General features: G+C 41.0%; 2 protein-coding genes and 1 long non-coding RNA gene across 4 annotated transcripts in view; 1 reads left to right on the top strand and 2 right to left on the bottom strand.

The window, feature by feature from the left end:
- The window catches only part of gjc1 (gap junction protein gamma 1), a 44330-nt gene extending 30056 nt beyond the window's left edge, over positions 1–14274 (top strand). The window contains exons 1-2 of one of the 2 annotated variants that reach the window (XM_019258654.2): positions 1178–1537; positions 8674–14273. In XM_019258654.2, the coding sequence (XP_019114199.1) occupies positions 8728–10191 (1464 nt within the window). In that variant the 5' untranslated portion in view covers positions 1178–1537; positions 8674–8727 and the 3' untranslated portion in view covers positions 10192–14273. Of the gene's footprint in view, positions 1–1177; positions 1538–8673 lie in introns of those variants that run through there. The other variant, XM_027285907.1, reaches the window with a different exon arrangement.
- A 957-nt stretch (positions 14275–15231) lies between these two features.
- Positions 15232–24618, bottom strand: st8sia6 (ST8 alpha-N-acetyl-neuraminide alpha-2,8-sialyltransferase 6). Its single transcript, XM_027285793.1, has 7 exons — positions 23914–24618; positions 22692–22766; positions 22506–22580; positions 20129–20273; positions 17363–17475; positions 17159–17251; positions 15232–17078 (listed from the first exon to the last, which is right to left on the bottom strand). The coding sequence occupies exons 1-7, from the start codon at positions 24009–24011 to the stop codon at positions 16601–16603; spliced, it is 1077 nt and encodes a 358-aa protein (XP_027141594.1). The 5' UTR covers positions 24012–24618; the 3' UTR covers positions 15232–16600.
- Positions 24619–24631: 13 nt separating this feature from the next.
- Positions 24632–27388, bottom strand: LOC113747158 (uncharacterized). Its single transcript, XR_003463397.1, has 3 exons — positions 27242–27388; positions 26131–26212; positions 24632–25087 (listed from the first exon to the last, which is right to left on the bottom strand). It is a non-coding gene; the product is annotated as an uncharacterized LOC113747158 (long non-coding RNA).
- Positions 27389–27762: the final 374 nt, after the last annotated feature.

Here is a 27762-nt window from a genome sequence, read left to right as displayed (position 1 = left end):
TTTGATTTTTTTTTTGTTGTTGTTGTTGACAGCCCTTCTTTTAGAGACCCAAATCCACTGGCACTCATAACATGCAGCATGTTGTGCATCAATTATTTGTCATACTTTGACACATTGGACGTGGTATGAAAATCATTGCCAATGGTCCACACAATACTTTAAGTATAACCAAACTGATTATGTATTTTTTAGGCTAAATATTTACAAAAATCCAATCTTCTAAAACATCCTAATTCTAATAAAGATCATATACATTTAGTTTATGGTTGGGATTTTTTTGTTAGTTAATCCCTCCAATAGTTGATTATAAAGGACCAACAACAGACCAACATTGTTTCTAAATTATTGCAAACATACCATCTTTCTTATTTGTGTGTTACTCATTGGTTAGACTCACAAGCCAGTCTCTCTAAACGCTTTGCTCAGTAATTGAAGACTCCCTTACACAATCAGTCCAAAGTCTTTAGGGAGTTGATTTGCAGAAGTTGTGTGCTTGTAAATGCTCACATATATACCATATAATATTGTTCAGGATGTTACTTTCCAATGTTTTAAGAATTAGGGAAGAGCATTGTTTTAGGTGGGTGTAGGGTGTTTGTTAGTGACTGCTCTTGCTGCCATTCAAGCAACTACTTTGCATTTAGAAATCCCCAGACGATTGGTGGGCGTTGAGATCATTATGTTGCAAGGATGCATGGTAAACGTGCCTTAAAAGCTTTGTTTGTGCTGGTAGAACAGCCAAATTATGGAGATGGCAAATTGTCTCTCATGCTTTTATCAGTAGTTTAGCTAACAAACTAAAATCTTATTCAATAAAAACATCTAAGCTAAGTTACTTTAGTTTAACATACATTTTTCATTAACCAAGTCCTTCACTACGGTCATAAAATATTTTTAAAAAGCTTAAGTTATTTATTTAGGCTCTCCCGATCTCAAAAGGCTCCATATAGGAACATTACGTTCATCATCTAAGATGGATTTCTAATTGCTTCTCTTACGCTTTCAGGAAAGGGTAAGAGAAGCAATTAGAAGCTCGACAGGGTGGGGCTTTTCCAAAAACCGTCTACTTTCCCTTCCACCCTATCACTGTCTGTCACACCCAGACTTCCCCTCCCTTCTGCTCTCCAAGGGGTATTAAAACTCCACCACCACCTCCTCCATCATCTCTACAAACACACACCCATCCCCACCCCCAACCATGACCCAATTTGGAGGGGATAAGGGGGTAAGTGAGGACCACTGTGAGTACCACAGGGAGAGAGGCAAGATGCTCTGCCTCCCTCATTCCTCTCCCTTTCAGGAAGCGCTCACACTTGGTTAAGCACACACACTGAGGCTCTTCACGAGAGAGCGGCCGTGGAGACGTGTGTTTTGTTTTGAGGTTTCTTTGTTGTCGGGATGCCGTCGTTGATTTTAGGCCATGGCTATTTGATGTCAGCCGAGGTTAAAGTGTATGTAAAGGAGGAGACAAAGATGAGGGGCCTCAGGTTGAGAGACAAAGGACGCAGTACCTGGCATCTGGGAGAGGAGTAGTAAAGTGAGTATGCAGCTTCATCATCACTTGACTTTTCTGCTTGTTTGTTGTCTATGTGCTTTTTTTTCCCATTGATCAATTTGAAAGTGACTTTTAGTGATGACTCTTTTGGAGAATTTAATATCACTAACATTAAAAAAATCATCTACATGCATTCTTTCCTGGTGTGATATTGAATAAAAGACAAGATGCTCAGAGAGAGGCTGCTCCTGCCTCAGAGATTCGTAATAGTAACATATGGAACCAGTTTGCCATTGCGTTTCTTCCCTTCGGACACTGTTAATTAGGGAATCTTTAGTTTCCCACGAATACAGAGGGAGAAATGCTCCTACAGAACCCACCTCCCCCCTGCAAAATGAAGAAGAATAGCTCATTCATCTTCTCAGCAAAGATGTCTCAAGACTCTCTCACAAGACGATGTTCACGTCTGACCACACAACAAAATGTTCAGCAGTTTCTATTTTTATCCCTCACTAGTAATGTTTCTTATCCAAATTCCTTCATGTCTTCCGCTACACATTTTATGAGCCAGAGGCCCAAATTGGGGTGTATTGTCTACTCGATCCTTTGGAATTTGTAGGTTATTTGTGTTTCATGACCGCATGCATTGATCACTCTGGAAGTAAGCTTCATGTTTGTGTGTCTATGTAAATATATGCACTATACAATCTGTTAGAGATTAGTCTGGGAAAATGGATGTGATAAACAGCTCCGATAACCCTCTGTGTGGGTGAACTTAATGTTTTAAATCACTTTAAGGACTCTTAAACAAAGTTGCAGCTCAGAAAAAAAGCGGACAACCAGACTATGTTGATAAGAAATCCATTTTTAGATATGCTGGATATTTTTTGGTGATTTGAATATCTGAGTGACTAACAAAGGAGCTTGTCCAGTACCTTAAGAGGCGAAGGGGAACCCCCTGTGCTTTTTAAACCTAGTCTTCCACACAGCGCTGTTAGAGTGGTTATCTCCACTCCTATCGTGGATTCACGAGAAGAGGCTGGTGACCTTTTATGACATAAATTTATAGGTTTTATGTGGAGTCCGTCAGCATCAAAACAACTATGATTTAACCCACATATGACAATCCAGGGGGTTATCATGGACAGATGTCTGGTCAGCTACTGTGAGCATATTAGTTTGATATATGCAGTGTGTGTGGGACAAGGTGGAGGCTTGGAAGGGCATCTGTAAAACCTGAGGATGCTGCTGGCAGAACAGAGGGAGAAGGCACTGTGTCCTTGACCCTCGACAGTCAGAGGAACGTCGGCCCAACAGAGCTCTGAAGTCCCGGTCATTGATCTCGTAGCTTTGTGATGCTTTTACTGTGTTTGTTGTTAAAAGAACGTATTTGAGTTTCTGGTGTGAAACTGACTTTGAACAAGTAACATTATAAAGACCAAAATCATCCTTGTATCTCTTGTTGGCTTTGGGGTAATCCTCATATCAGAGTCTTTATTTGTTGGATGACTCTGGTTTTAAAACTGACTCATCCCAATTAATTAGCTACATTGTCCATTTTTCAAATTAAAGGTCTTTCTTTTTTTATGTGATTAAGTTTTACAAAGGCAGCATATTAAGCCTCTGCACACAGTGCAGCACTTTATACTCAGCAGCGAGCACGGCTTCAGACTCTGCCACCGCAGGTTTAGGAGCGGCTTTGGTCTGCATCTTCACTGAGTCAATTTTTCGTTGACGTTTTCTGGCGTCCTCACACGGGGAGAGTAATTAACCTCCTTTTCTTTTCCTCGCCACCTCTTCTCTCTGTCTTCGCATTGCTGTTGGCCACAAAATTCTACTTTGCAGCAAAGACTGTTGAATATGTTCAGTTTCATCAATGAATTATCTGATTTCTTTTCTCTGTGAATAAAGAAAGGTTGAGTTAACAGGTGTTAGTGTTCAATAATAGTCGTCTAACCTTTATCTGTTTTTACTTTTGAGTCTAATATATCCAGAAAATACATTTATATTGTTGTTCTAGTTCTATTACAGCTAATGTTTGTCCTGGTAATACTATTGAAGAGTGACCATTATAATGAGATTGTTGCATTCTTGTGTTGTGCTTAATGATAATGTTTTCATATTACTCAAGTGGATCCTTCGTGTGACATTAATGCAATTGTGTGAGATGCTGTGCGGACAGAAAACTTGTAGCAGCACTGAAGCAGAAAAGCAAATAAACTCATCAACCAGACACAGTTCCAGTTTTCATTTTTTAAAAGTTAGTGTTGTCAGTAGTGAGCAGCGCTTAAAATGACTCTGTAGCACATGTTGCTCACCAGAAGTTGTTGCTGAAATAAACATGGCGCAGTTACCACACACAGTTTATACTATTTAAAATCTATGAATCTTCTGGAAATGTAATTAGAACATGCACAATTCCCACTCAGTTTGCTAGTGTAGTTTATGAGGTTTATGATTTTTATTACTGAATGCTGGATATAACATTCAGAGGTCATTCCCGAGGATGCTTTTGCCATCAGGGTTATTGAGACTGAAGGGAAAACCACGCAAGCCATTAGAGGTTGTAGTCAAACCCTGTAAACAGCACTGTACAGAAACAAATATGCAATCATAATCATGTGAACGTGTGATGTCAAGATGAGGAGTGTTCAGGATCAGGGCTGAAGAAAGCACTGTTGGTTGTTTTACTTGATCTGCATTAAGATTTTTTCCAATCACTATGAGAGATCTGAATGCTAATCAGCATGATGATGAAGCAGACTGAGGAACTGTTTACTGTACTGCAAGCCTGTTCTGACATTCATAGTCTGCAGGGGAAAAAGTACATCTGTGCTCTGAGCTGAATGATGGATAGCGGCTGCCGCATCTGTGCGGATGTTTGTCTATGAACGAGTACAGTGTGAGGTTAGCAGGGAAGCAGAGACAAAATAAAACTAAAAATAACTCTGAAATGATCCAGTATCATCGCTCAATGCTATATGTGAACACACAATACATTCACTGATATGAGATCTACACAGCGCCTTCACATGCCTGTAAACGTACGTTAGTATGCTTCACTTGATTAAAGTTCATCCAGAGGCTAATTAATATATTACCCTTACATACACTCATTAGAGCTTTTTCTACATTTGCATTATGTTCATTATCCAAACTGCCCTTAGCCCGTGTTTATTAATATGAATAATGCTTTGTGTTGGTGTGTATGTGTGTGTGTGTGTGTGTTTATACATGATTCTGCATATATAAAAGCCAAGCAGGAAGATGTAGTAAAACAGTTTAGAGGCAGAGAGAGAATTTTAATTCACACTTCCTTTTATTAGCAGTACAGTTTATCAACAGTTCAGAAAATGTTTTTTCTGTCGTCACAATGTTCGAATATACACAGTTTTTAATACTTATTACACACATGTTTAGAATTATTTATTTGAATTTTCAGCTTTGTTTTATTTCTTAGTTTTAGGTCTAACTGTAAACGTTATTCTTTATTGCACATTATTAACGGAACCTCTTGATTATACTAACCTGCATTTCATTTGCATGAGCATGTGACATATTAAACCTTTAAATCTTGAATCTTGCGTAACTAAGAACTGCATCTGCATCATTACACATAAATGAAACAGTTCACATTAACACAAACTTTAAAAAGATAAAAGTAGCTGTTGCTTTGGACAGATCATCAAACGACACATCAAAAATATAACTAGACATAATTTCATCTACACGTGTTTATGCACGTAAATGTCAAATATATTGTACATTATATAGCCTAAGAAAGATAATAAGTGCTAAACCCCAAAGTTTATCTTGATATCTTCATCTCAAGTGTTTTCTCCAAGTAACTCGGTAACTTACATGTTGTTTTTTATGTTTAAATACACTGCTTATGCCTAGAAGATCCCAAGTTAGTCAAGTAAGTCAAACTGTTACTGAACAGTCATGTACAGAAAACATGACCGGACACACCTGCCACCTTCACCTGTTGCTGCACACAACTCCCCATGATGACACATGTAGTTACAGCACATCTTTCTGTTAGATGATTACAACCCTCATCCACCTGCAGTGGTCCCATGTACGGGTCGCAGTTGGTCCCATGGTGGTCTGATTCCCCTGGTGTCCCTCCCAAGCCTGGGACCCTCCGGCTGGAGCGCTGCGTCCACATGATGAGTCACTACTGTGAATAGTGAAGCACCTCAGCCAACCCTGATGATGTGACATTGTGGCTCTACTCAGCATGATTTTTAAGGACGTTGCACATGTGTGTGCGTGTTTTTGTGTGTTTGTCTGTGAGTCTGGCTGTGTGCTATATTCAGACGTAAGTCTCTGTGGATCCTGAGGGAAAGCCAGTGACTGAGGGGATCCCTCCAGTGATGCTAACTATAATTGTAAGTGTCTGTTTGAATTGGGACGTGATGTCATGATGTGGAAAGGTCACCCTTCAGGAACTGGTCTTATTGGCCTTTGACCTTGTACTGTTCTAGTAGGGCTATGAGTTATGTCATGGGTTCAGATGTATCAAAGAGACTGATAGTTTGACGACCCATGATTACAAAGTCGTGACCTTTTAGGCTTATGGCTTTAGAGCCATTGATCATGAAATATATATTCCACTTCGAAGCTCATTAGTAGTATCCTATTATATAAAATCACTATGAGATTACACTAAGGAAAGTTGTGCTTCCTTTCTTGACTTTAGAGCCGAAGTATGGCGTGCCTTTTTATGTTTTCACATGTGACATGATTTATACCAATTTGCTGTTCATCGTTTATATCAGAGTAAGAGACAGACAGTCTGCTGTGTCTGAGCGATGCTATTTGGGAGGCTGACTCACCCCAGTAACATAATGCACAGAGTCAGTTACCTACCCCTAACTGCCCCACTAGCTCCTCTAGACATAAATTGGATGAGAAAGCAAAATGCCAGGTTATATGTGGCTGAGGTAGCAGAGGAGCGTTAAACTCAAGCAGGCCCATACCTGGGCTTGAGCGTCTCTCCTGGTCAGGTGGAAGTGTGACAGTTCCTGTTAATTGAAAAAAAAGTCTGTGCAGCAGAATATTGAACAAACGCACAGAGCTTTTAAATCCTAATGGAGGTCCTAAGGTTTAATGAATTTTGATCAAATATAAAAATATTTCCATTTGTGCAGTTTGAGTGGTGCAGCCACAAAAACATGGAAACCCGAGTTAAAAGATTTCACTCAGTGTAAACATCAAGAGCTGGAACATGAGATAAGAGAAAATTAATGTGAATGCAGCCACAGTGTGTAAATCAAAGTAATAGCAGCTATTATATTTAAGAGAAATATTAATAAGAGGGAATAGTAACTGAGTAGGAAATATATATTCAGACAGACTTATTAAGTGTTATTGATCACTTGAAATTCAATCTTCTCCCAGATTATATAAATAAATACTACTAGAGAACATTTGATATAATACATTTATTTATTTATTTAAATGATTATTTTCCAATATTCACTTAAGTACCATAAATTACCCCTAAAGTTGCAGCTGTAATTGAAAAAACACTGAAAAGACAAATACAGAAAAAACTGACGATACAGTAAAAATAATCCCAAAACATTTCTCAGCAGAATAGCCTGAAATTAATTTAAAGCAGTTTAACCTTCGCAGCCGGCTCTTTGTCTCTGGTGAATCTGGATATTGTAATCTAAAGGACAACTGTGCAGTACAGTAAGAGTTATGTAAAGAAATACAGTGATGTAACGCAGACAGAGTTTGACCATGGAAGGACACTGCTATGACACTGTGTGCTTGTGGCAACCTCTCACTCCGCTCCGGCCATTTGGTGCTTACTCATACGTGTCGGTCACAGACGCTCACAGTTAGTGCACTCACATGGACTTTACTGCTTTTCTGACTGCAGCTCTGCCTCTTACTGTATGTCGGTAATATGCATACCGGAGTGTGCACACACGGGATTCCTGACATCTACCTCCTCTGTCTCAAGCTTGTCCTTATAAGGTCAGAGTGATCAAAATGACACATGTTTCATTGCAAGCCTTCTTCAAAACATTCCCACCCTCCCTGTTCCCACTGGAGACACAAAGCAGAGGGCTGGGAGTTCCTGTTCGTCTCCTACAGTGAAATTTTCCCTCTCGCTGCAGATCCAGCTCACTCCGACTAAGCTCTGAACCTGCTTGGTAAGGCTATCATGCCTGGAAGCCCTTTAAACCCCAAACTAAGCTAGTATTCATGGTCGGATTTTCCTCTCAGTCTGACTAACAATAAGCCAGGCCGTATTGCAGCTTCATAAGGGGGAAACTTCTGTGGAGGTGTCAAACTCATCCCCCAAAGCCGCCCTGAGGGACAGCAGTGTTTGGGTTCAGCTCCACTGCCTGAGCTAATGTGGGTCTGCTGTCTGACTCTTCGCTCCAACGGTTTGTGCCCCGGCCACCTGCTGATTCTGCTGGTTTGGATGGACTGCCTGGAGCCCAGACCTAACCTACATAGGCAACATGTCCCTCTTCCTAAACTTCCTAAACACACACACACACACACACATGCACGTGGACATAAGCACAGCAAAATGCCATTTACCTCTCATCCAGAACAAACTAGTTGAGTTAATGCAATCCTGAAAAACTGCACCTCACACAGAAGAAGGCTCACTAAGAGGATTTATTTCTTCAAAAAGAGATGAGGCTGTTAAATAAAGTGTGTGTGTATTTGATGATAGCAAATTTCCTATTTGGATTATTTCGCCTCCTTCTCAGTGCTGCTTGATGGTATTTTTTTAATACCGATATCCTCTTTCCACCCTGTTTGGTCTTCTAATTCCCTAAAAGCCTGAACTTGACAGCAACCTCACTGTGGCACTGAGCTCCAAATTCAGTGTGTGTGTGTGTGTGTGTGTGTGTGTGTGTATTTGCGCTGCAAGAAGCAACAGATCACATTAAGGACATATTGATTGCCTGAGCTCAGAGAGGAACACTTATTTTAATTAAAGCGATTATTATGTCATTCCTTTTCAATCTTGCCACTGAACTTGCAGAACTAATACTGTTTCCACAGGAATAAAAGTTGTACTAGATAAATGTGCAACCACTCGCTTTGATCACGTTTTGATATTTGTATTAATTGTGAACTCTGTCTCCCCTTTTCTCTTTCTCTTGTCTTCTCCTTTCCTCCTCCTTTACTTTATCCAGAGTCTGTGAGCAGGTGAGAGAGGGACACTGTCTGCCCCACTGTCCAGCGACACCATGAGCTGGAGCTTCCTCACGCGGCTGCTGGAGGAGATCCACAACCACTCCACCTTCGTGGGGAAGCTGTGGCTCACCGTGCTCATCGTCTTCCGCATCGTTCTCACTGCCGTTGGGGGAGAGTCCATCTACTACGACGAACAGAGCAAGTTTGTCTGCAACTCGGGCCAACCGGGCTGCGAGAATGTCTGCTATGACGCCTTCGCCCCTCTATCACACGTCCGTTTCTGGGTCTTTCAGATTATCTTGGTGGCAATGCCTTCTCTCATGTACATGGGCTATGCTGTCAACAAGATCGCACGATTAGATGAAGCCAAAGGAGGAGGTGGTTCTGCTGCAGTTAGAACAGGAGGAGGGGGATACACGCACAGGAAGCCCAGGAAAATCTGCTTTGGAGCACGGCAGCACCGGGGTATCGAGGAGACTGAGGAGGACCAGGAGGATGATCCCATGATCTATGAGGTGCCAGAGATTGAGCCCCCAAAAAGGCCACGTGATCCGCTGCAACCTACGCCTAGACCCAAAGTCCGGCATGATGGGCGCAAGCGTATCCAAGATGAGGGGCTGATGCGGGTCTACGTTTTGCAGCTGGTGACTCGTACAGTGCTTGAAGCGGGCTTCCTTGCAGGCCAGTATTTGCTGTATGGATTCCGTGTGACGCCCGTGTTTGTGTGCTCGGGGAAACCTTGTCCCCACAGCGTTGACTGCTTTGTGTCACGGCCTACAGAGAAGACCATCTTCCTGCGTATCATGTACGGTGTCACTGTCCTTTGTCTTGCGCTTAATGTTTGGGAGATGCTCCATTTGGGGATTGGTTCCATCTGTGACATTCTTCGACGTCGACGCTGCCCACCTCAGGAAGATGAGTACCAGTTGGGCTTGCTGAGCACCAATGGAGGTGTGGAGGGCTCAGTAGGGGTACCAGGGCCTGAGGCAGGTTCTGAGGGAGGGGTGGGTGGAGATGAGGCCGCTGATTACGTAGGTTACCCCTTCTCGTGGAACACCCCATCAGCTCCACCTGGCTACAACATTGTGGTAAAGCCAGAGCAAATGCCCTACACAGACCTTAGCAACGCTAAGATGGCATGCAAGCAGAACCGGGAAAACATTGCCCAAGAAGAGCAGCAGCAATTTGGTAGCAATGAGGATAACTTTCCCACTGGAGGAGAGGCCCGCGTGGCTTTGAACAAAGACATGATACAGCAAGCTCATGAGCAGCTGGAGGCAGCCATCCAGGCATACAGTCAGCAGCACCGGGCAGAGGAGCAGCTTGGGGACAACCAGGACGACAAACCCCAAAGTAACATCATCCAGGCTCAACCTCAGCCACAGCCTCAGCCTCAGCCTCAGAAAGAGCGCAAGCATAGATTCAAGCACGGCAAAGGAGGCAGCAGCGGAGGAGGCAGCAGCAGCAACAGCAGCAGCAGCAAATCTGGGGAGGGCAAACCCTCTGTATGGATTTAACCCCAAAAACAGTTACATGTATTGAAACCATGTATATATTAGACATTGGATGATGAGCTGTTGAAAATGTCCTTGGACATTTAAACACCACTGTGCCTTAAAGAATCCTGCAAGCTGGAGAAGATGTGTGTTTGTGTATTAAGGTGTGTAAAAAAAAAAATGTGACGTTGCAGCTGACAATTCATTTTGTCTGGGCTACCACTGTCTAACTTGAAACATCACACCAACACAAACTGTAATAGGCTACAGTCGTTTACATGTCTTGTTCTCCTCAAGTTCTAAAGCAGATTATTGACGTCTGATGTCTTCCTGTTCATCCTTTCTTTAGGGATTTGAACTCTGGAAAATTACTGAATGATAATGAGTTTTGTTTCAAATCAGATTGATCCCAGATTTGGCTTAGCTCATTTTTCTGCCTGCTTCTCTGCAAAGACCTTGTCTCCATCCTAATTTTTGGGACATCAAAATACAGTGATATCACAACGAAGCATCCTCATTATACAAAGGCAATGGGATGCCATGTCATTATGTCCTGGCTAGCTAAAGCTATGACTTTGTACTGTAATGACATTATCAACTTAAATGCAATAAAATGAAACACAATTCAGTGGCAACGCCTAAAACAGTGACTTTATAATGCGGTGAGAACTTCACCTTCCCGAAGGCTGTGCCCTGTCAGTCATGTTCTGTCTGCTTTCTCTCCAGTGTCAATCATCCGTGTTACATTGCTGTGACTTTGACAGTGTGTTTCTCTATGTTTCCTGTGTTCTCTGTGCTACACCAGCGGCTGCTCAGAAACCCATTGAGTACGGCAGGTGGCTTTTTATCAAATCTTTCATGAGAGAAAATGCTCTTTTTAACAAGGTGCATAAACAAATCTGTTTTTATATCTTATTCTTCAACTTCTCAGTTTCTCTGGCTCTTTGTGGCTATTGAATAAGGCTGCTCAGCAATCCACTGGTGTTCCATCTGCCTTGTAGTTGACTGCCCCCTAGTGGTATCTTCTACAAGGCTTACTTTATTGGAGGAGATACCAGTTGCCAAATGCTACCTGCATCCAGCAACACCTTAACCAGCTGTAGTGTTCCTTTTCTATTGACAGGCCTTGTGTCAGTTGAGTCTTCCCAGCGCTACAAGTTCAGTGTTACATGCACAAGGCTGCAATGTCACCATAATGTTGTAATGGAAAAGGTTTAAAGCCATTACTATAAAATAGTGAGACCAAACACTGTTTGTGTGATGCAAGTGTCAGTGCCAAGATTTTATGCTGGGCTGCTACAAAGCCTGGTTGTTTGTAGCTTTGGAATACTGTGGCCATGCTACTCCAGTCATGAAAAAAAAAATGCCTACATGAGACCAACACTTTTGTAAAAGTCACTTGTTTTTTGTATTACAGTATGTGTATTGCTTTTTTGGAATGGGATTTAAAATAGCAAACTCTGAGCAAAAATTGAGTCAAGTGTTTTATATGAAAACACTCCTTTTTTCAATAATGATTTTTTTTTTGTAAAAAATAAATAAATAAATAAATGAAAGCAAGTTGTTATGAATTAGTTGTATGGATATTTATGGTTACTGTGTTTTAAATTGCCTTCCAATTGTAAAAATGTGAAATATGACATAGTATATTTTTATAATATGTCGGCTACAGTGACTTAATGACGTAAAGAGAAAAAAAAGGCAGACTTCCTTGTATGTTACAGTATCAGTATTTAATGTATGTAGCAACCCTCTTGGCTGTGTTTTAATAAACAGTGTTCTGAGATCTGCTCAACAGCTCTCTGTGGAGACAAACTGGCTGGGTGAATCAGTTGGGGAAAGGACATAAAGTGCCAAATTATTCAAACCATTCCAAGTTTTGCCCCACAGTAGCTTCCCAAACAAGCATTGATTCATTTTATGAATCTAAATTAGTAGGAGGAGCAAATCCAAAAAGTTGGACCATTGTGTTCTTGATTTCTCATCTGATAGATAGAAAACTGTGAACTAACTGAACAAACATGTCTGATACATGTGAAGTTGTTAGGCTGGACATTGTGACGTGGCTTCCTTCACATGGTGTACAATACAACAGGGTGCTCAAGTAGCAAGAGTCTCCACAAGTCTGTCAGCCAGCCAGCAGACAGTCATAAACCTCTAGAAGTACTGCAGTCAGTCGCTCGCCAGAGCAGTGACTGACACTGGCTCCACTGACGCCACTCTGTCGCCAATAAGCCACAGGTGATTTAGAGTTTCAGTCAGTTAAGGACGATTCTTCCACTGGAAGCTAAATCAGCACTCATTAATCATTCCTTTCTCTGTGAACAAATGTTCTCAACTGAAGTATTTATTGCTTTATTGAAGAGAAGGAAACAATCTGAAATATAAATTGACAGACAGCTGGTGATGCTTTGTGGTTACAGGCAGCTGGAGCCACTAGAGGGCGACTTCCTGTCAAAGAATGGAGCACTTCAGACAGTGAGGAAAGGGGCATAGGGGTACTCAAGGACCCCATCTGCTCAGAGTCTGCACTAATAGCAGTTTGGCACTATTGTAGCTTATGTGGCTTACGTGTTTTCAGAGGGAAGTAAGGAATTCGGGCAACTATCCAGGTCAAAAGAATTAGCCTGCGGCACAGTTATGTATTTGTGTGGCCCTGTTTTCCTTTGTTTGTTGAGCGGCTGAGAAAGAAAAACAATAAGGTAGAAAAAAATAAAAGTGTGCTCACAGGACAGAAATGACCGTACATATTGTTGCTGTCATGTGAAAACCAGGCAAGGCCTTTTAAAGAAACTAAAAGCAAACACAGGATAAACTCTGGGTTAAGTGTTCTGACTGATTTGGCACTGATAGACTACATTAATGTGTGTTTTTTGGTTTTGTGACAGTGCATTTATAATATAATAATAAATAAGCTTGTTGGCCTATTTGGTAGACATTTCCTTAACCCATATTGAGCATCTGATCTGTCAGGTTTATCAGTTTAACAGTCTATGTTAGTTTCAGGAATGTTTATTTATTCACTCACGACCAGTGGCAATTGTCTTGTCTAAGCATACTTTGTCAGTTCAGGGTGAAGACACACTTTCGATGTGAAAGCCCTCACGCCTGAAGGAATTATTAGTGAAAAAGAAAAGGCGTGATCACACTTACAACAGGACTGGTGTAATAAAATTACATTAACTGGGTTGGAAAGATGCGATTTGGTGCAATGTGAATGATCTCTGCACTGTATATTAACACAGACAGAGAACTGAAACTATAGTTGTATCAGATGAAGAAGTCTTTTGTGGGTCTATTCATCAGGGATACCACAATGTCCACCCTCAGCATCTGTCTGTCTATGTAAAACGATGTCTGTGTTCAGGAGAAAGGCTGTAGTGAAGCTGTGTTGTTTCCCTTTATGCTTATAGTCACCCATGTGGGATGTGACAATAAAACCAGTGGTATTACCAGTACAATCTCTGATTCATACATGTATTTGTGTGTTTTGCTATGCCTTTTGTAAAATGTACATTTCTTTGAGTGCCATTCTGGTATCCCCTGGCAAAGATTTTTTTCATATTCTTTGATGAATACATTTGATTTGCATGTGAAAAGACCTATTTTCCTACAAAAATAAATCAGAAATGCATTTTGAATAAAGTCTCTGCATCTTTTGTTTGGGCTTAGCAAAGAAAGAAAGAAAAACCTGAGGAAATAAAAGGCGTCCTGCTCTTGAAACATTGAGTATTGTTCTGTTCTTGTTGTCAGTATGAAATCTGTGTCTGAGTTTGATTGGTGGAGAGCAGGGGGTCTCTGCATCCTATCAGGAGAATTACAGTCACACAGGCTGATGTTGTGTCACTGGCAGGAACAACACAGGAGAACCAAAGAGATGTCACTTCAGCTCATGTCAACCGGGTCATTTTGTTTGTCACTGCGGCACTTCATTCGGTGACAGCTGAACTTCAGCTTGTGATGAGAGAACATCTGAGTCTGTGAGGCTATAAATTACATTAACGCGTTGTGAGCTTTGTTCAAAACAGCCACTGATTTTAAAAACTAAATTGTCCTTGATATTATTATTACCTTTTTGATCAATGCAGGCCGAGCCAACAGAAATGTTGGTTCAATGCTTTTAAGAAATTAAAAAATATGTAAGGATTGTCCTCATTCTCTTTTTTTACGGAGCCTTCCACTTTGTGTCTGTCATCACTGGTGGGTTCACAGACAAACTGCCTGGAGACTAACAACAAAAATGGAAATGGAAAGTATGTTTCTTTGTGATTCTCTGAAAATAAAGAACGTTCCCTGGAGCGAGTAGCTAGTGGGAATAAGTGGAGCGCTGCAGCAGGATGTACAACAAGGTCAGGAATCCCAAGAGCAATGTTTGGGATAGAAACTTGTGGCAGTGAGTTATTTTCTCTCGAAAGAAACAAACATTTCATTCCATTAATGGCCTAATTGGCCGGATGTACTAACCCTACACAGATGTCATTCTGGAGACAGTGTACATGTGCTACCATTATGAATTTGGCGACAGGGAAAGAGGAGTAGGACAAAACTCCAGTACTTTCCAAAGCCTGGTTTTTTTAAGTCTGTGAAAGCATCATCCAGATGTTCGCATGTCTAGTCCATCCGGTAACTGTGAGATGCCCTAGAGCAGAACACACAGGAGAAACTCAGTGAAGTGGAAGGTGCGGTAATGTATAGCCTACTTATATCACAGCTGTATCAAATATGGAAAAATATAAGACCAAATAATGAACAGGAGGAAGTGGATTTGCATTTTCAAATACACTACACAAACATATGGCTTAAATCAGGTTTTAAAACGCTGTATGAGGTGTAACAAAGAAGAAGAGAATCAAAATATAGAAGGGGTTACGCAAGTGTATGCTAATAAATGACTGGATAATATGGCTTTCCAATGAGACAAGTACAATGAGCACAAACTGTGCCCCAAAACTGGCCAAATATTCAGTTTTTAAGCAGAAATACTGCATTCTAATGACAGATCTTGGCAGGTTTTTAGGCACTTAAAGGATCAAAGACAAAAAAAAAACATGCAAGCTGAGACATCTGGGATAAAGCTTTTTTCTTACAGGTTAGACAAGTGAATTTCAATCCAGTCTCCTGATAAATATTTATTCACTGATTCACTTGATCACCTTCGGTTCCTGTTCACAAAAACAAAATCACAAATACTGAAATGATTCTACAACTGGCTCAAATTGGCTTGGTTCTCAAGTTTGGTCACCTAAACTATGGTAGATCATTTCTCTGGATGACAAAAATCACTATTAAGACTGTCAGCATGAAAGGTAATACTTCCAATTGCACAAGACTCTTGATGCAAAATGTTAGAGAAGAAAGCTTACCCAAAGGTTACGATTTTCACTCAAAGTGCACAATTCACAATCATCATATCACCTTACATTGAAGTCAGTAAATCTGCATTGATTTAGAATTTACAACAACTTAAAAAGAATTTGTTTCCAAACTAACATTGTACCAATATGTGTATGTTGCCACTTCGTGACAGTACTTATTGTAGATCTTATATGTCTGGTCAGTGTGGTGACGAGGCATAGTACACTGTAACACAGCAAGCTCTGTGAGGAGGCTTACTGGTGGTGATATTGTATAGTTTTACTTTCTGTGGTGTAGTCCTTGGCTCCGAGTCTCACTTAATAAGCTCCTCTGATGACCACGACCCACAGAGGGCAGCCGTGATGGTTTGTAGTTTACACTCCTAGGAAACAACTCCTGCAGGCACTCTGAGATCTGAGGCCTGCCTTTATGTCTGTATCACATCCAGCAGTGTCAGTGATGATGGAGTGTGCGGAAACGATCTTCCGCATGCAAGCACCAGCCTTTTACAACAACTGTGTGATTAAAGTGTAGTAAAGAGGACGTATCAACAGTTGTCAGAATATTTGTCAAAGTGGTTCAATGTGTGACGTTCTCAAAACATTCTTCACATTCAGTGTGCTGCTGTTTTATCCGAACAATCTTCATGTAAAGGAGGTATTTTCTTCTAAATACATTCAGTTTCCATGGTCAGTCATTAGTTAGATTAACATAATAAGGCACTACAATGTAGACCCCCACACAGGCCTCACAAATGATTCTGATTTAAATCAAAATAGCTCCCTCCAGACTCCAGCTGGAACATGTGTGGTAATAAATACAGTTTTAGTTACATTATAAGACTGTTTACAGCCGCATGATTGTTGCATTATGAGTGCAATGTCTTGGCTGCTGATAGGCCATTTCAGCATTTAATGCAAGTCACACTTGCAATGACACAGTTAATTCAGTTCACCAGCCAAAATATACCGTATCTGTCTATTCATTTAAAAATACTTTACTTAACTGGCTTTATCCTGAGGCTACAAAAAAGGCACTTGGCTCCTGTCTTGTCAGCTGCCACTCGGTCTAGGAACTACTTTTCACTTGGTTGACAATCTCCCAGGTGAAGCCTTAGCACCCCTTGACTGTGCAGCCGCAACAAGAGCTCAAACTCAGCTGGCATGGCGTGAAATTTCACTTTAGTTTGTCTGTCATCGTAGTAGTGGTTAGTCAGGGTATGGAATCCATGTGGGTGATTGCTAAAGGGCCAGAACCCGTATAAATCCACGTTGGCACAGAGTTCCAGTGCCAGGCTGGCCATGATTATGCCAGTGCTGAGGCGTACTGCTCGTAGGCCTTGGGAGCGCCAGAAGAGGGCCAGACTGTGGAGGTACTCAGGGTTGAAGAAGATGGGCCGGGTGGAGCTTTTAAAGTCCTCAAGTGAGTAGGCAACCCGCAGGGACACAGGAGTGTTGTGGCCGTAGGAGAAGGCGGGAATGAGCAGCAGGGAGTTGCCATAGCTATGTAGACTCTCCACAAATGGACGGCGACGCCCCATTAGACCCCCATACCTGAAAATAAACAGCAAATGTCATGCAAAAAGACGGAAAGGGAGATTTTAAGGTGCTGTGTAATTCATTCTCTTGCTCACTTCTCTAAAAAGATGCTTGGGTTTGCAGTCACAAGGTCGGTCTTGATGCCCACATGTTTCTCATAGCCGTTTTCCAAAGGAGGTAGGTTGCACCTAAACAAGTAACAAAGAACATACAGAGATCTTTATGTGGCATGGTTTAATTTGTTAATTAATATTGTCCTCAGTCTTTCAGTCCACAACACGGGACACATTTCTCCTCACCTGATAACAAACTGAGCTGAGTCAATCACCTTTCCACAGCCACTGTTGGTCAGGATCCCTCCATTCCCAACAACAGCACACGTGTCCCATGTTTTGTTTGGGAAAGGACGCTCCTGGGAACATAACAAATGGAAAATTAATTACACTGAAATTTATGGTGATGGCCATATATTGTGTGTACAACAGAAAAAGAGTCATTTAAAAGAGCCCCTGTACACACAAGGAGGCTTTTTCTATAATCTTTTCCGATGTAAAAATACGCACATATGAAGGCAACATCTATTTAATTTTGTGTTATACAGGGATGTTATTCACGTCTTACTGATATTTTATAGGTTGTTATCAGTGTGATATGTTATCACCAACATTTCAAATCAAGATTTCCTGGTGAAGCCTGACATATTTGGCCATAAAAGGCCACATCACTCACAACTTAAATGAGCACACTTCTGAACCAAGCCTACCTTAAATGACATCCAAAGTGCTATCAAGGTTTGGCCAGTGATCATAAAAATAGATACTGAATGTACTTTAATTCATGTGTTATGGTCATGTCACAAAGTCCAACACTTTTGGACTAATATTTATGATAACCTTTGGGAGATTACGGAGATGCATATTCCATTTAGCCCTAGATTATTTGTCTTGAGTGATCATACAGTCCTGACAGGACAGGATAAACATATTAAAAGCTTTGTCCAAACCAGTATTATGGTTGGTAGACAAATACTTGTCAGGGGATGGAAGACGGAGGGGGTACCCTCTCCGCAGGAGTGGGCTGTGGAGTTGGCACGAGTGGCAGCATTCGAAAAAATGTCATGTAAACAACTGGGTAGACTGGATCTATATGAAGCAAAATGGGGCAAATACTTAATTTATTTAAGAGGCCCCTAAAAGGGTATGGGTAATGTAGTGGAGAGAAGCAAGTTTTCAGTTAATTGTGTAAAAAAAAAAATATATGTAGATGTGCTTCTTCTTGTTTTTGTGTGTATTTTATTTTGTGATTGTTACTTATTCTTGTTGTTTGTTAACAGAATATTGCATTAAGACAGAACTTGCTTTATCTATTTCTCGTATCGATTTTCCCTCGAATCATTTTCTGTGTCTATTTTTGCTTTGGTTTATCTTGCATCATGTCTTCATCAGTGTATTTAGGGTAGCTGTTAAAGTTGTACATGAAGGAGCACAGGGGTAGAGGTTGGTAAACAGAAAAGGATCAGCATGGTTGGTGGTGTGTGTTCGGGGGGGCGGGGGGAGTTGTGTTTTTGTATTGTTGAATAATGAAAATGAAAATAAAAACTGTTAATCACAAAAAAATAGATACTGAAGACACAAGCAAAGTACAGAATGTCTCTCAACATACTAAAGGGAAGTGGCTCAATGATTCAGTATGTCACTGCAGTTACTGTCCAGCTTTGCATGGGTGTATTAGAGCTACAGTAAGGGGCTCAGTAGTATAGCTTAGTGGTAGATCATTGACTGCAGATCAAGAGGTCCACTGTTCAGATCCGAGTGCCCCATGCCAAGCTTCAGGTGTCCGTAGTGTTAAGCAGTCTTTATGACTTTATAACTTTATAACTTTATAACTGTGTTATCACTGTGGTGTTGTAATATTAATGCATGGCAAAAGATCATACCTTTGCAAAGGGATGTTATTCACGTCTTACTGATATTTTATAGGTTGTTATCAGTGTGATATGTTATCACCAACATTTCAAATCAAGATTTCCTGGTGAAGCCTGACATATTTGGCCACAAAAGGCCACATCACTCATAACTTAAATGAGCACACTTCTGAACCAAGCTTCCCTTAAATGACATCCAAAGTGCTATCAAGGTTTGGCCAGTGATCATAAAAATAGATACTGAAGACACAAGCAAATTACAGAATGTCTCTCAACATACTAAAGGGAAGTGGATCAATGATTCAGTATGTCACTGCAGTTACTGTCCAGCTTTGCATGGGTGTATTAGAGCTACAGTAAGGGGCTCAGTAGTATAGCTTAGTGGTAGATCATTGACTGCAGATCAAGAGGTCCACTGTTCAGATCCGAGTGCCCCATGCCAAGCTTCAGGTGTCCGTAGTGTTAAGCAGTCTTTATGACTTTATAACTTTATAACTTAATAACTTAATAACTTAATAACTTTATAACTTTATAACTTTATAACTTTATAACTCATCAGTAATGCTTCATGATGAAGAATACGGTTGCTACCAGCTGTTGGCAGCTTTAAACTTGCAGATTTGATGTTGCATGATGCTCTGCATTTTTTCACTGGCCAAAGAGTATATAGAGTCAATAAATAAGAGATGGTGTGCATAACAAAGTCAAGACAGGAACAATTTTCTAGAGAGAAGCCAGCTACATATCACGGTGTATATTAAAGTCACATTATAAAGAATAATGTGAGAGGGTATAGCTCAATGGTAGAGCACTTGACTGCAGATCAAGAGGTCCCCAGCTGAACTCAGGGTGCCCCCTGTGTGTTTATTAAAATGTGTTTTACTAAAACAATTCATTAAAATCCAGAAAATAAAGGTTCTGCTTAAAATAACACACAGGCAGTACAGACAGTACATGCAGACATTTCAGGAAGTCTCTGGTGTGAGTCCTTAACCAAAAATAAACTGCACTTTGTGTCATCTAGCATTTGAAAGAGCTAACATTTCAGTGGACACATGACTTGACCGAACATGCAAAAGCAAATTGGTGAAATCATTTTCACTGTGTTGTTGTAATATTAATGAATGGCAAAAGATCATACCTTTGCGAAGGTGCTGAAAATCTCCGGGGTCACCTGGAGAATCCTCTTCTTTTCCCCGTCGTACGCAAGCTTTGATCCCACTGGAGTGTTGGCCTGGGTAATGATGGCCTTGTCAAAACCATGGCACTTGTTGTTCAGCTGAGCTCTGTGGAACCACAAGGACTTTGTTAAATAACATACAAGACGGACAGGAGTGTTGACACAGGCTGACCTGTCAGTTTTTGGTGTTAGAGTAAGTGTAAGTTAGTTCAGCTGATAAATAAAGCATTTCTGGTTTCATATAAGGACTTTAATTCAGTCTTGAGTCATTTAAATATATATTTTACCATAGATCACAGGTCCTCAATATGTGTTATATTTAGACCATGTGGTTGCATGCAGCTTCCTCTGATTTAAATCCCATTTCTATTTCCACTTCTCCTTCCATGATTCTACTTGTTCTTCTTTCTATACATGTAAAAAGCAGACAAACCCTAGATTTGTTTTTTTGTTTTAATAGTTTTAGGTCAGTTTTAAAAGACCAGATGGTTGTAAAAATATTTGTGACACATGTATTTCATCATATGATGATGAAACGTACCATGGGAACAACATTGCATCATTTTAACATTTAAAAAAAAAAAATCCTGTATGTTATTTTGTATTGAAGCGTAGTGAAGTGACACTTATGAATGATTTTTACAACATTGTAAGATCTAACCTATTTGATAGACACATAAATAATATTTACAAGAAAGTTACATTTCAGCTGCTTTAGATTCACGTTCAGCACAGCTCTTCTTGCACCTATCATACTGTATTCTTTCCTGGTCACAATCAACTATAAAACTAATCACATTACTATATAACAGGCAATACAAATCACAGACAATAACCAACAATAAAGTGGCAATATTGTTACATCTTGAAGAGACGTGATATGTTTGAAAGTTTCAAAAGATACTCCAACCTGAAGCTTAGTTTTAGATGGTCTATCTCTACTTAATGACTTTGTTAAGACACCAGTACTCCACTAGAAACACCCCATTCGATAAACGGAAACTGTCGCAAAACCTCATTTAGACAGTAGTTTCTATTAAAGGAGCAACAGGATTTTAATGTTGAATCATAACATTGTTGTTGGAGAAAATGTTTTATTTATTTAGGATAATTATTGGGAAACAAATCAACTATTAGTGTTTGAGTATTTGCTATTTCACGCTGATCTGAAAGTTGATCTGAAAAATTATCTGAAACTACCATATGAGACCGAGCAGGATTTAATGTGTATGCTCATATGTAAAACGGCTATTTTAAGAGAGAGGAAGTCTACTTTATTTCCATCTTTTAAAAAGCGGTGCAATAATAGATTAGGAGATTAGGTATTCAACATGTGACTGATAATGTAAATTTGTTGAGATCTGCGTATCTCTTTAAAAAAAAAACATTTGTATCTTTGTTTCCCTCTTGAGTTTAATGTAGTTTGTTGTTGTCAGTCTCAGTTTCTGTCAGCTCTCAGTTTCACCACTCCCGCCTGTGTTGGATTGTTCCTGGGTTTCTCCCTCTGTCTTAATGTGGCCAAGTTGGGTAGTCTTCACTGCAAAGGTTTCTCATTTCATGCCTTTGTAGATACTTTGTTGTTTTTCTGTGACAGATTTATCCACCTTTCCTTGGCCGCTCTGTGTCTGGTTGTCATTTTCTTGTATTCTCTGTTTCGCACAAAATAATCTTGTTTTCAGCAACTTGACTTATCTCCTCTCTGTTTGGTTCCTTCTCAGCTGCCCCAAAGTACTTTCCTGTGCTGATGGAGGCCAACACTCTATATCAACCTTCATCTGCTTCTCCTCTCTTCCAGTCACCTCATCACACTCCTTCTTCACTTCTTACTTCATCTTCCCCACCCTTCCTCTTCCTCATCCTACCTGAAGTGTGCGTTATGTTTACATGTGAGGAAAGGAACGAAACTTCCAGGTTTGCGGACCAGCGGCTCTTCTTCTTTTTCTTTTTTCTGGACTGTGTTTTAAAGCACTGCAACAGCTGGAGCATTTGGGTGTAACCATTAGATTCTATTTGCGGTGTCATGTCAGTGATCTTGGCCTCAGCAGGAGGTTTGGACTATTTAGGAAGGATGTGGTAGAAGGAGGGAATCCTTCACCTACAGACTGAGCTCATACCACAGTTGTAGTGAGTGAGAGCAAGGACGGAAGCAAGCAAGGGCAGTGTTACAGGAAACTGCATGATTGAATGCAGTGACAACTATTGGTTATTTGCAACTTTGGTTTAGTTTGGTTTACTGAAATGTCAGTGGTTCAGTTTCCAGACAGGTAAATGCACAACTATATAGGACTGATAGAGAGATAATACTAGTGATACAATTTTTCAGAAGATGTTTTTGTACCTGAATTTCTGGTAATTGTCCTCCTGCCTCTCCCAGCTTTGAGAGTAACGCTCCATTACTTTGTCGATGACCTCCCTGTGACACACACAGACAGACAATCTGTGTGTAATACCGGTAGTTCTGACATGACTTGATCTCATGAATATGAATATACAAAAAAAGCAGTGATGGATGGCCGGCACTCACCTACAGCCTTTACAAATCTCAGAGGACTGAGGGGTGCTTTTCTTTTGAGGATGTGGTTTGCGAGGTTCCACATTGCTGTTGAGAGAACAAAAGAGAGAGCACTGATGCACAAAATGCAGAAGTCAGGGAAAGAACAGATAATCTAATAGCCTCTGAGCACCCATTATTCGTATTCTGTTGTTTACATCAGTTGAGAGGAAGGTCCTGTTCTAAATGGACTGTACTGTTTGTTGCCATGCTCGTTTACATGACATAAAACAAATCTTAACTAAGTCAGCATCTAACCAGAAAATTTCAAACGGCAAGAAACAACTCAGGGATCTCTCACTGACATGAGGTAGAACAGTGTGCAGAGAGGTAGAGCAGAGAGCAAATCTTTCAGCTTTATAGCAATGAACAACCAGTGTACAAACTCATGAGCAGAGACCTTTGCTACTTAGCTACATTTCAGCAGGAGCAGCCTGTCTCTTCATGCCTGTGTGTTGCAATGTCTGCTGTGTGCGGTATGGGTTGCTTAGACAGCAGTGTATCTTGTTCTCTTCCTGTTTATGTCTGTAAGTATGAAAGGGGCTGAAACGTCATGTCTCTGATAGGGCCCAGATGGAGTGTGTGCACCTTAAGGACTACAAAACCCACAACCTATGACAGATAGTTATTAAAGTGTATCCAGAGTGAATCCAGCTAAATACCTTTAAATTTCAGGGGGATGATGGTGTTGGATCACAACATTGTTGTCGCCCCTTGTATAAATATTTCTTTTCTTCATCTTACTATAACTTTATAAAGCCTCCTGTGGACAGCTGCTGTAAATTAGCTTTATGTCGAGACATGAGATCTATTCACACACACCTGGGCTCTATTTCATTTCTATGTCATCCTCTACTTTTGGAAGAGGATGACATGAATGGGAAAAAGGGTGGAAAGACACTTGGAGGACAAAAGGCAGAAACAGCTAAAAGTCATCATCATTAACTGTTTCCAATAATCTCATCAAACCGCAACATGCCTCTTTGTACACACTAACACACCCACAACACACAAACTAAAGTACTTAGACAATGAAATGCAAGTGTCTGTGCATATGTATAAGGATATATAAATAACATAAATATGAAGTATGTTATAAAATATACAGTACTGACAGTATGGACAGGTTGAAATGAATACAATGAGAGTGTGTGTGTGTGTGTGCGCGTGTGTGCATAGGTAGTTTCACACTTACTTGTGGTCGAACATGTACCAGATGAAAGTGGTCAGCAGGCTCCCCAAACAGAGGAGAGTGATCGCCAAAGAGAAGAGTGACTTCAAGAGTCCCCTCATACCTCTCCCCTGCTGCGAACTTCACCCACGAGCCCCCTCGCCCTCAGTCTCACTTCACCTTGCTCAATACTCAGCAGTTCTCTGCTCCTCTGTTTTCAGATTTCCTCCTCCCTCCACGGCTCGTTCTCCCCGGCTGAATCTCTCTCTCCCACACACACACACACACACACTGTCTCCCTCAAGAGTGCCTCTTTTTTTTCTTTCTTATGATTTCTTTTACCCCAATCACCTCCTCCTCCTCCTCCTCCTCCTCCTCCCCCCTCACTCTCTTCCTGTCTGGTTTGACTCAGTGCTTATTCCTCTCCTTGGGTGAGTGAGTGCACGCCTCCACAGCTAGAAGCCAGTCTTCTTCTGTCTCTTGTTCAGGCAAGTCCTCTATCCTTCATGCACTTCTACTTTGTGCTTTCTCTTCCTGTTTGTGTCCAGGTCAGCTGCGAGAGAAGCGTTGTTTTGTTGCTCCACATCCTATTTGAATCCTTGTCATGTCTCTTTTGTCTTCCCTCTCTTTTCCTCATGTGTTCACACAGACAAACTCACAGTCCTACTTTTCAACCAAGTCCCAATGCTACAGCTCCTTCTGCTCTCCGCCCCCACCCGATCCCAGCCTTCCCTCTCTGCTTTTCCCCTCCCTCCCCCAGTCATCCTCCGCCCACACCCCTTAAGCCCCTCTCCCCTTTGCACAAAAGGAGGCAGTAACATGAGTGCCCAGTACTGAATTAGCCCACAGTTTGCCTCTTGACTAGAGTGTGTATGTGCCAGGGAACACGTTCAAAAAAAGAGTGAGGGGCAGAGCAGGCAAGGAGCAGAGGCTTTCCATCCAATCAGAGCAACTCTTAATATCCCTCAAACTCTCCCCTGCACACACAAGCTTCTTTTATTCCAGTGTCAAACTTTGCCAGCGGTGTCGACTCATATTGCCTTACAATAAAAGTGTGTGTTCCTCTGTTTGAGAGGTCACAGGGAGTTGGGGGTTGGGTGTTGGGTGGTCCGAGGAAGGGAAGTGGCTGCTCAGCTGAGATGGGAACCTGCTTCTAACAGGGTAGCACTGCTGGCTGGATCAACAGGGTCACTAACAGCTGAAATGAGAGAAGCAGAAAAGTCAGAGGAAGCCAGACGGAGAGACAAAAAAACAGGGAGCGGTGGGGAATTGATGCCCAGAAGAACTATAACTCATCTGTTGTCTGACTTTCATTTGGGAGGTCTGCGTTGCCAGCTGTTTGATGGAAGCAAAATACAATTGCTGCTGTAAAGCTAAAGGTGGATTATGGGAAATACGTTTTACATTTCACAATAAACACCCACAGACGGACGACCACACCCAACTCTACTGCATATATCCCTCCTGTTTTGCCTTTCAGTGGAAAACTCCATGCTGAGCTCCTTGCAATAGAGCAATTATGCTTAGTAGCAACATGCTGAGTAAGCCGAGCTGCGCCACAGCAACCTCACACAGCAACCTCACACATCCAAAACAAAAGAGTCTCTTGGGAAGTTTTTATTTTGGCAGACGTCAGGGTTTCCAGAAAACTTGTTTTGGGTTGTTTCAGGCTGTTTTTTGCTGCAACCAGACGGAGAATGGAGGCCTAATCAGTAAATAATGTTGTGCTACTAATACAATCCAGCTCAATAGTACCAATAGACAGATGTTTGTCTAAAAGACTCACATAACCTACTTTCTACCTCAAACACACATTAATTTAATGCATTGTTGACTGACGAGCAGATCTGGTCACTCAGTGAGCAGCTAGGTCTTAATACAGGTGTCACTCGCATGTCCTAAATGACTGTACCATGTCTATATTTTCTAACGAGGACTGCAAATGTTGATGTCAAATTCAATCTTTCAACCCGTGCGCTATCCCATTCAGGCGAAAGATAACAAACTCACCCCTGAGGGCGAGGCCTCTGGGAGAAAATACACATATGCATGACCTTTCATGCATCATGAGACACTAGCAGGAATGTGGAGGGATATGTGGGAACAAATGTTTTTCTCCAGCGTACAAAACTCCATGATAATAACAAGGCTGTGAGCACAGAACAGAGAGCCACTGCCCTAGTCTGACTGCAGTGTATCATTGAAGAGGTACAGCAAAAAAAAAAAAAAAGGAAAACCCACCTTGCCTCTCTGGCAGTCTGTTAAATCAAATATCCAGACCTTACATCTGGTTTCCTCTCATCACGGGCCATGCTGCTGCCTCCTGCACACAACAGTCAGTCATTAGCTTATTACAGACAATGGCATTTCCATCCAAAGACTCCATAAGCTATTTAACCACATTAAAGCCAAAGGAGTTATTTTTCAAGATGACATTCATAATCTTGTAACAGGAGATTTTCTCAGCGTTGTGCAGCCCTTGTGGGCCCATAGGAAGCCCTCAGTTTGTTTTACTCTGCATGCATGAATCATGCCGAAATTATTATCTCAGTGATGGATGATTATGTAATTAGGCACTAACTTTTTGTGATTAATCTGTTATTCAGCAGAAGGAAATGCAAAGTTCCTCAGAATTCCTGCAGAGTTCTTGCCTGGTTCCAGCCCTGAGTTGACTAATTTTGAGTATGAAGTGTAACCAATTTATTATTCTGTCTGATTTATTGATTTAATTTATTAAATAAGAATAATTGATTTAAAATATTTAATAATATTATTAAATAATAATAATAATATTAAATAATATACGACTATTTAAATAGTTTTAAAAGTGCTTAAACCCTTTTGACTACCGTGTTTGAATAGCTTAGAGTTGTAAATAATATTTGCATAGTTCTACTTTGTATGTGTGTGTGGGTGTGTGTCGGTGTTTTCCCCTGACCCTCCCCAGCTGCTCTTGACAGGAAGTCTGGGCACACCACGCTTCCAAGCGGCACGCAATGACGGAGTGGGTGAGTGTCTGGAGTGGATGCAAAGTGCTTCCTCTATAGAGCCCATGTGACATCATCACAAGGCAGACAGAAGCACAAATGTTCTATTCACCCAAACAGCACCCAATAAATCTGTCCTCCCTCCTGCTGAGCAGTGATGAGGCTGTTGCTCTGGTTCTGCATTAAGACAGGTAACTAAGACATCCCTGAAGTAAACAATATCAAAGACAGGATGTGAACTTGATGAGGGTTCTCAGAAAACACACTTCCTGTCATGTTTCATGTTAGTTCATGGGTTGGTGTTTTTCTTGGTTTGTACTTTGCAGATGTGTGGTTTGACTCAGTCTGTTGACTGTAAATTGTACCTGATAACAGGTTGCGTGACTGGGCAGGCAACACGCTGAACTCAAGCAGGAGATGTGTGTTGTCTGTACTCTCAGAGGATACCAAACAGCACGTTTGGCAAATTGTTGGGGAAACATGTATTTCCTACTTCTTCAGTGGGAGTGTGACTGCCTGTCTGCAAACAAACAGTGAAAACAGATGAGGCAAGAGGATCCAAGGTATATGTATATATATATACCTCCATATATATATATATATGGATGTTTTTGAGCTAGTGAGAGTCTGAGGAATAAAAATAAGTAAATTATCATTAGGTAACAGCTCTGACCTGTATTTTTTAAAACCTAAAAATAGCCAAAGTGTCAAGAATGCATATCTTATCTCAAGCTGCCAGACAAAAACAGAAACCAGAGTCAACCAAAATACATCACAGTGGTTTAGCTAGGAAGTAGGATGTAGCAATGCAAACTTACCTCAACTTTTCATCTATTAAGCAACTTAACATTCTGCCCTATCACACATCTGTCCACACATATGCACT

Source organism: Larimichthys crocea, chromosome XII (genome assembly GCF_000972845.2).
Source record: "Larimichthys crocea isolate SSNF chromosome XII, L_crocea_2.0, whole genome shotgun sequence".
Lineage (NCBI taxonomy): Eukaryota > Metazoa > Chordata > Actinopteri > Sciaenidae > Larimichthys > Larimichthys crocea.
Note: the sequence above shows the minus strand (reverse complement) of the source record. Positions and strands in the feature narration are given on the sequence as shown.

Bases quoted from the DNA above. Each gene is read 5' to 3' on its own strand.
- st8sia6 (XM_027285793.1), bottom strand. From the start codon at position 24,011: ATGAGGGGACTCTTGAAGTCACTCTTCTCTTTGGCGATCACTCTCCTC. The intron at 17,476-20,128 runs GTATGATCTTTT...TTATGTTCCCAG, and splicing joins TTTTCAGCACCTTCGCAAAG to GAGCGTCCTTTCCCAAACAA. The intron at 17,079-17,158 runs GTGAGCAAGAGA...GTTTATTTTCAG, and splicing joins CCAAGCATCTTTTTAGAGAA to GTATGGGGGTCTAATGGGGC.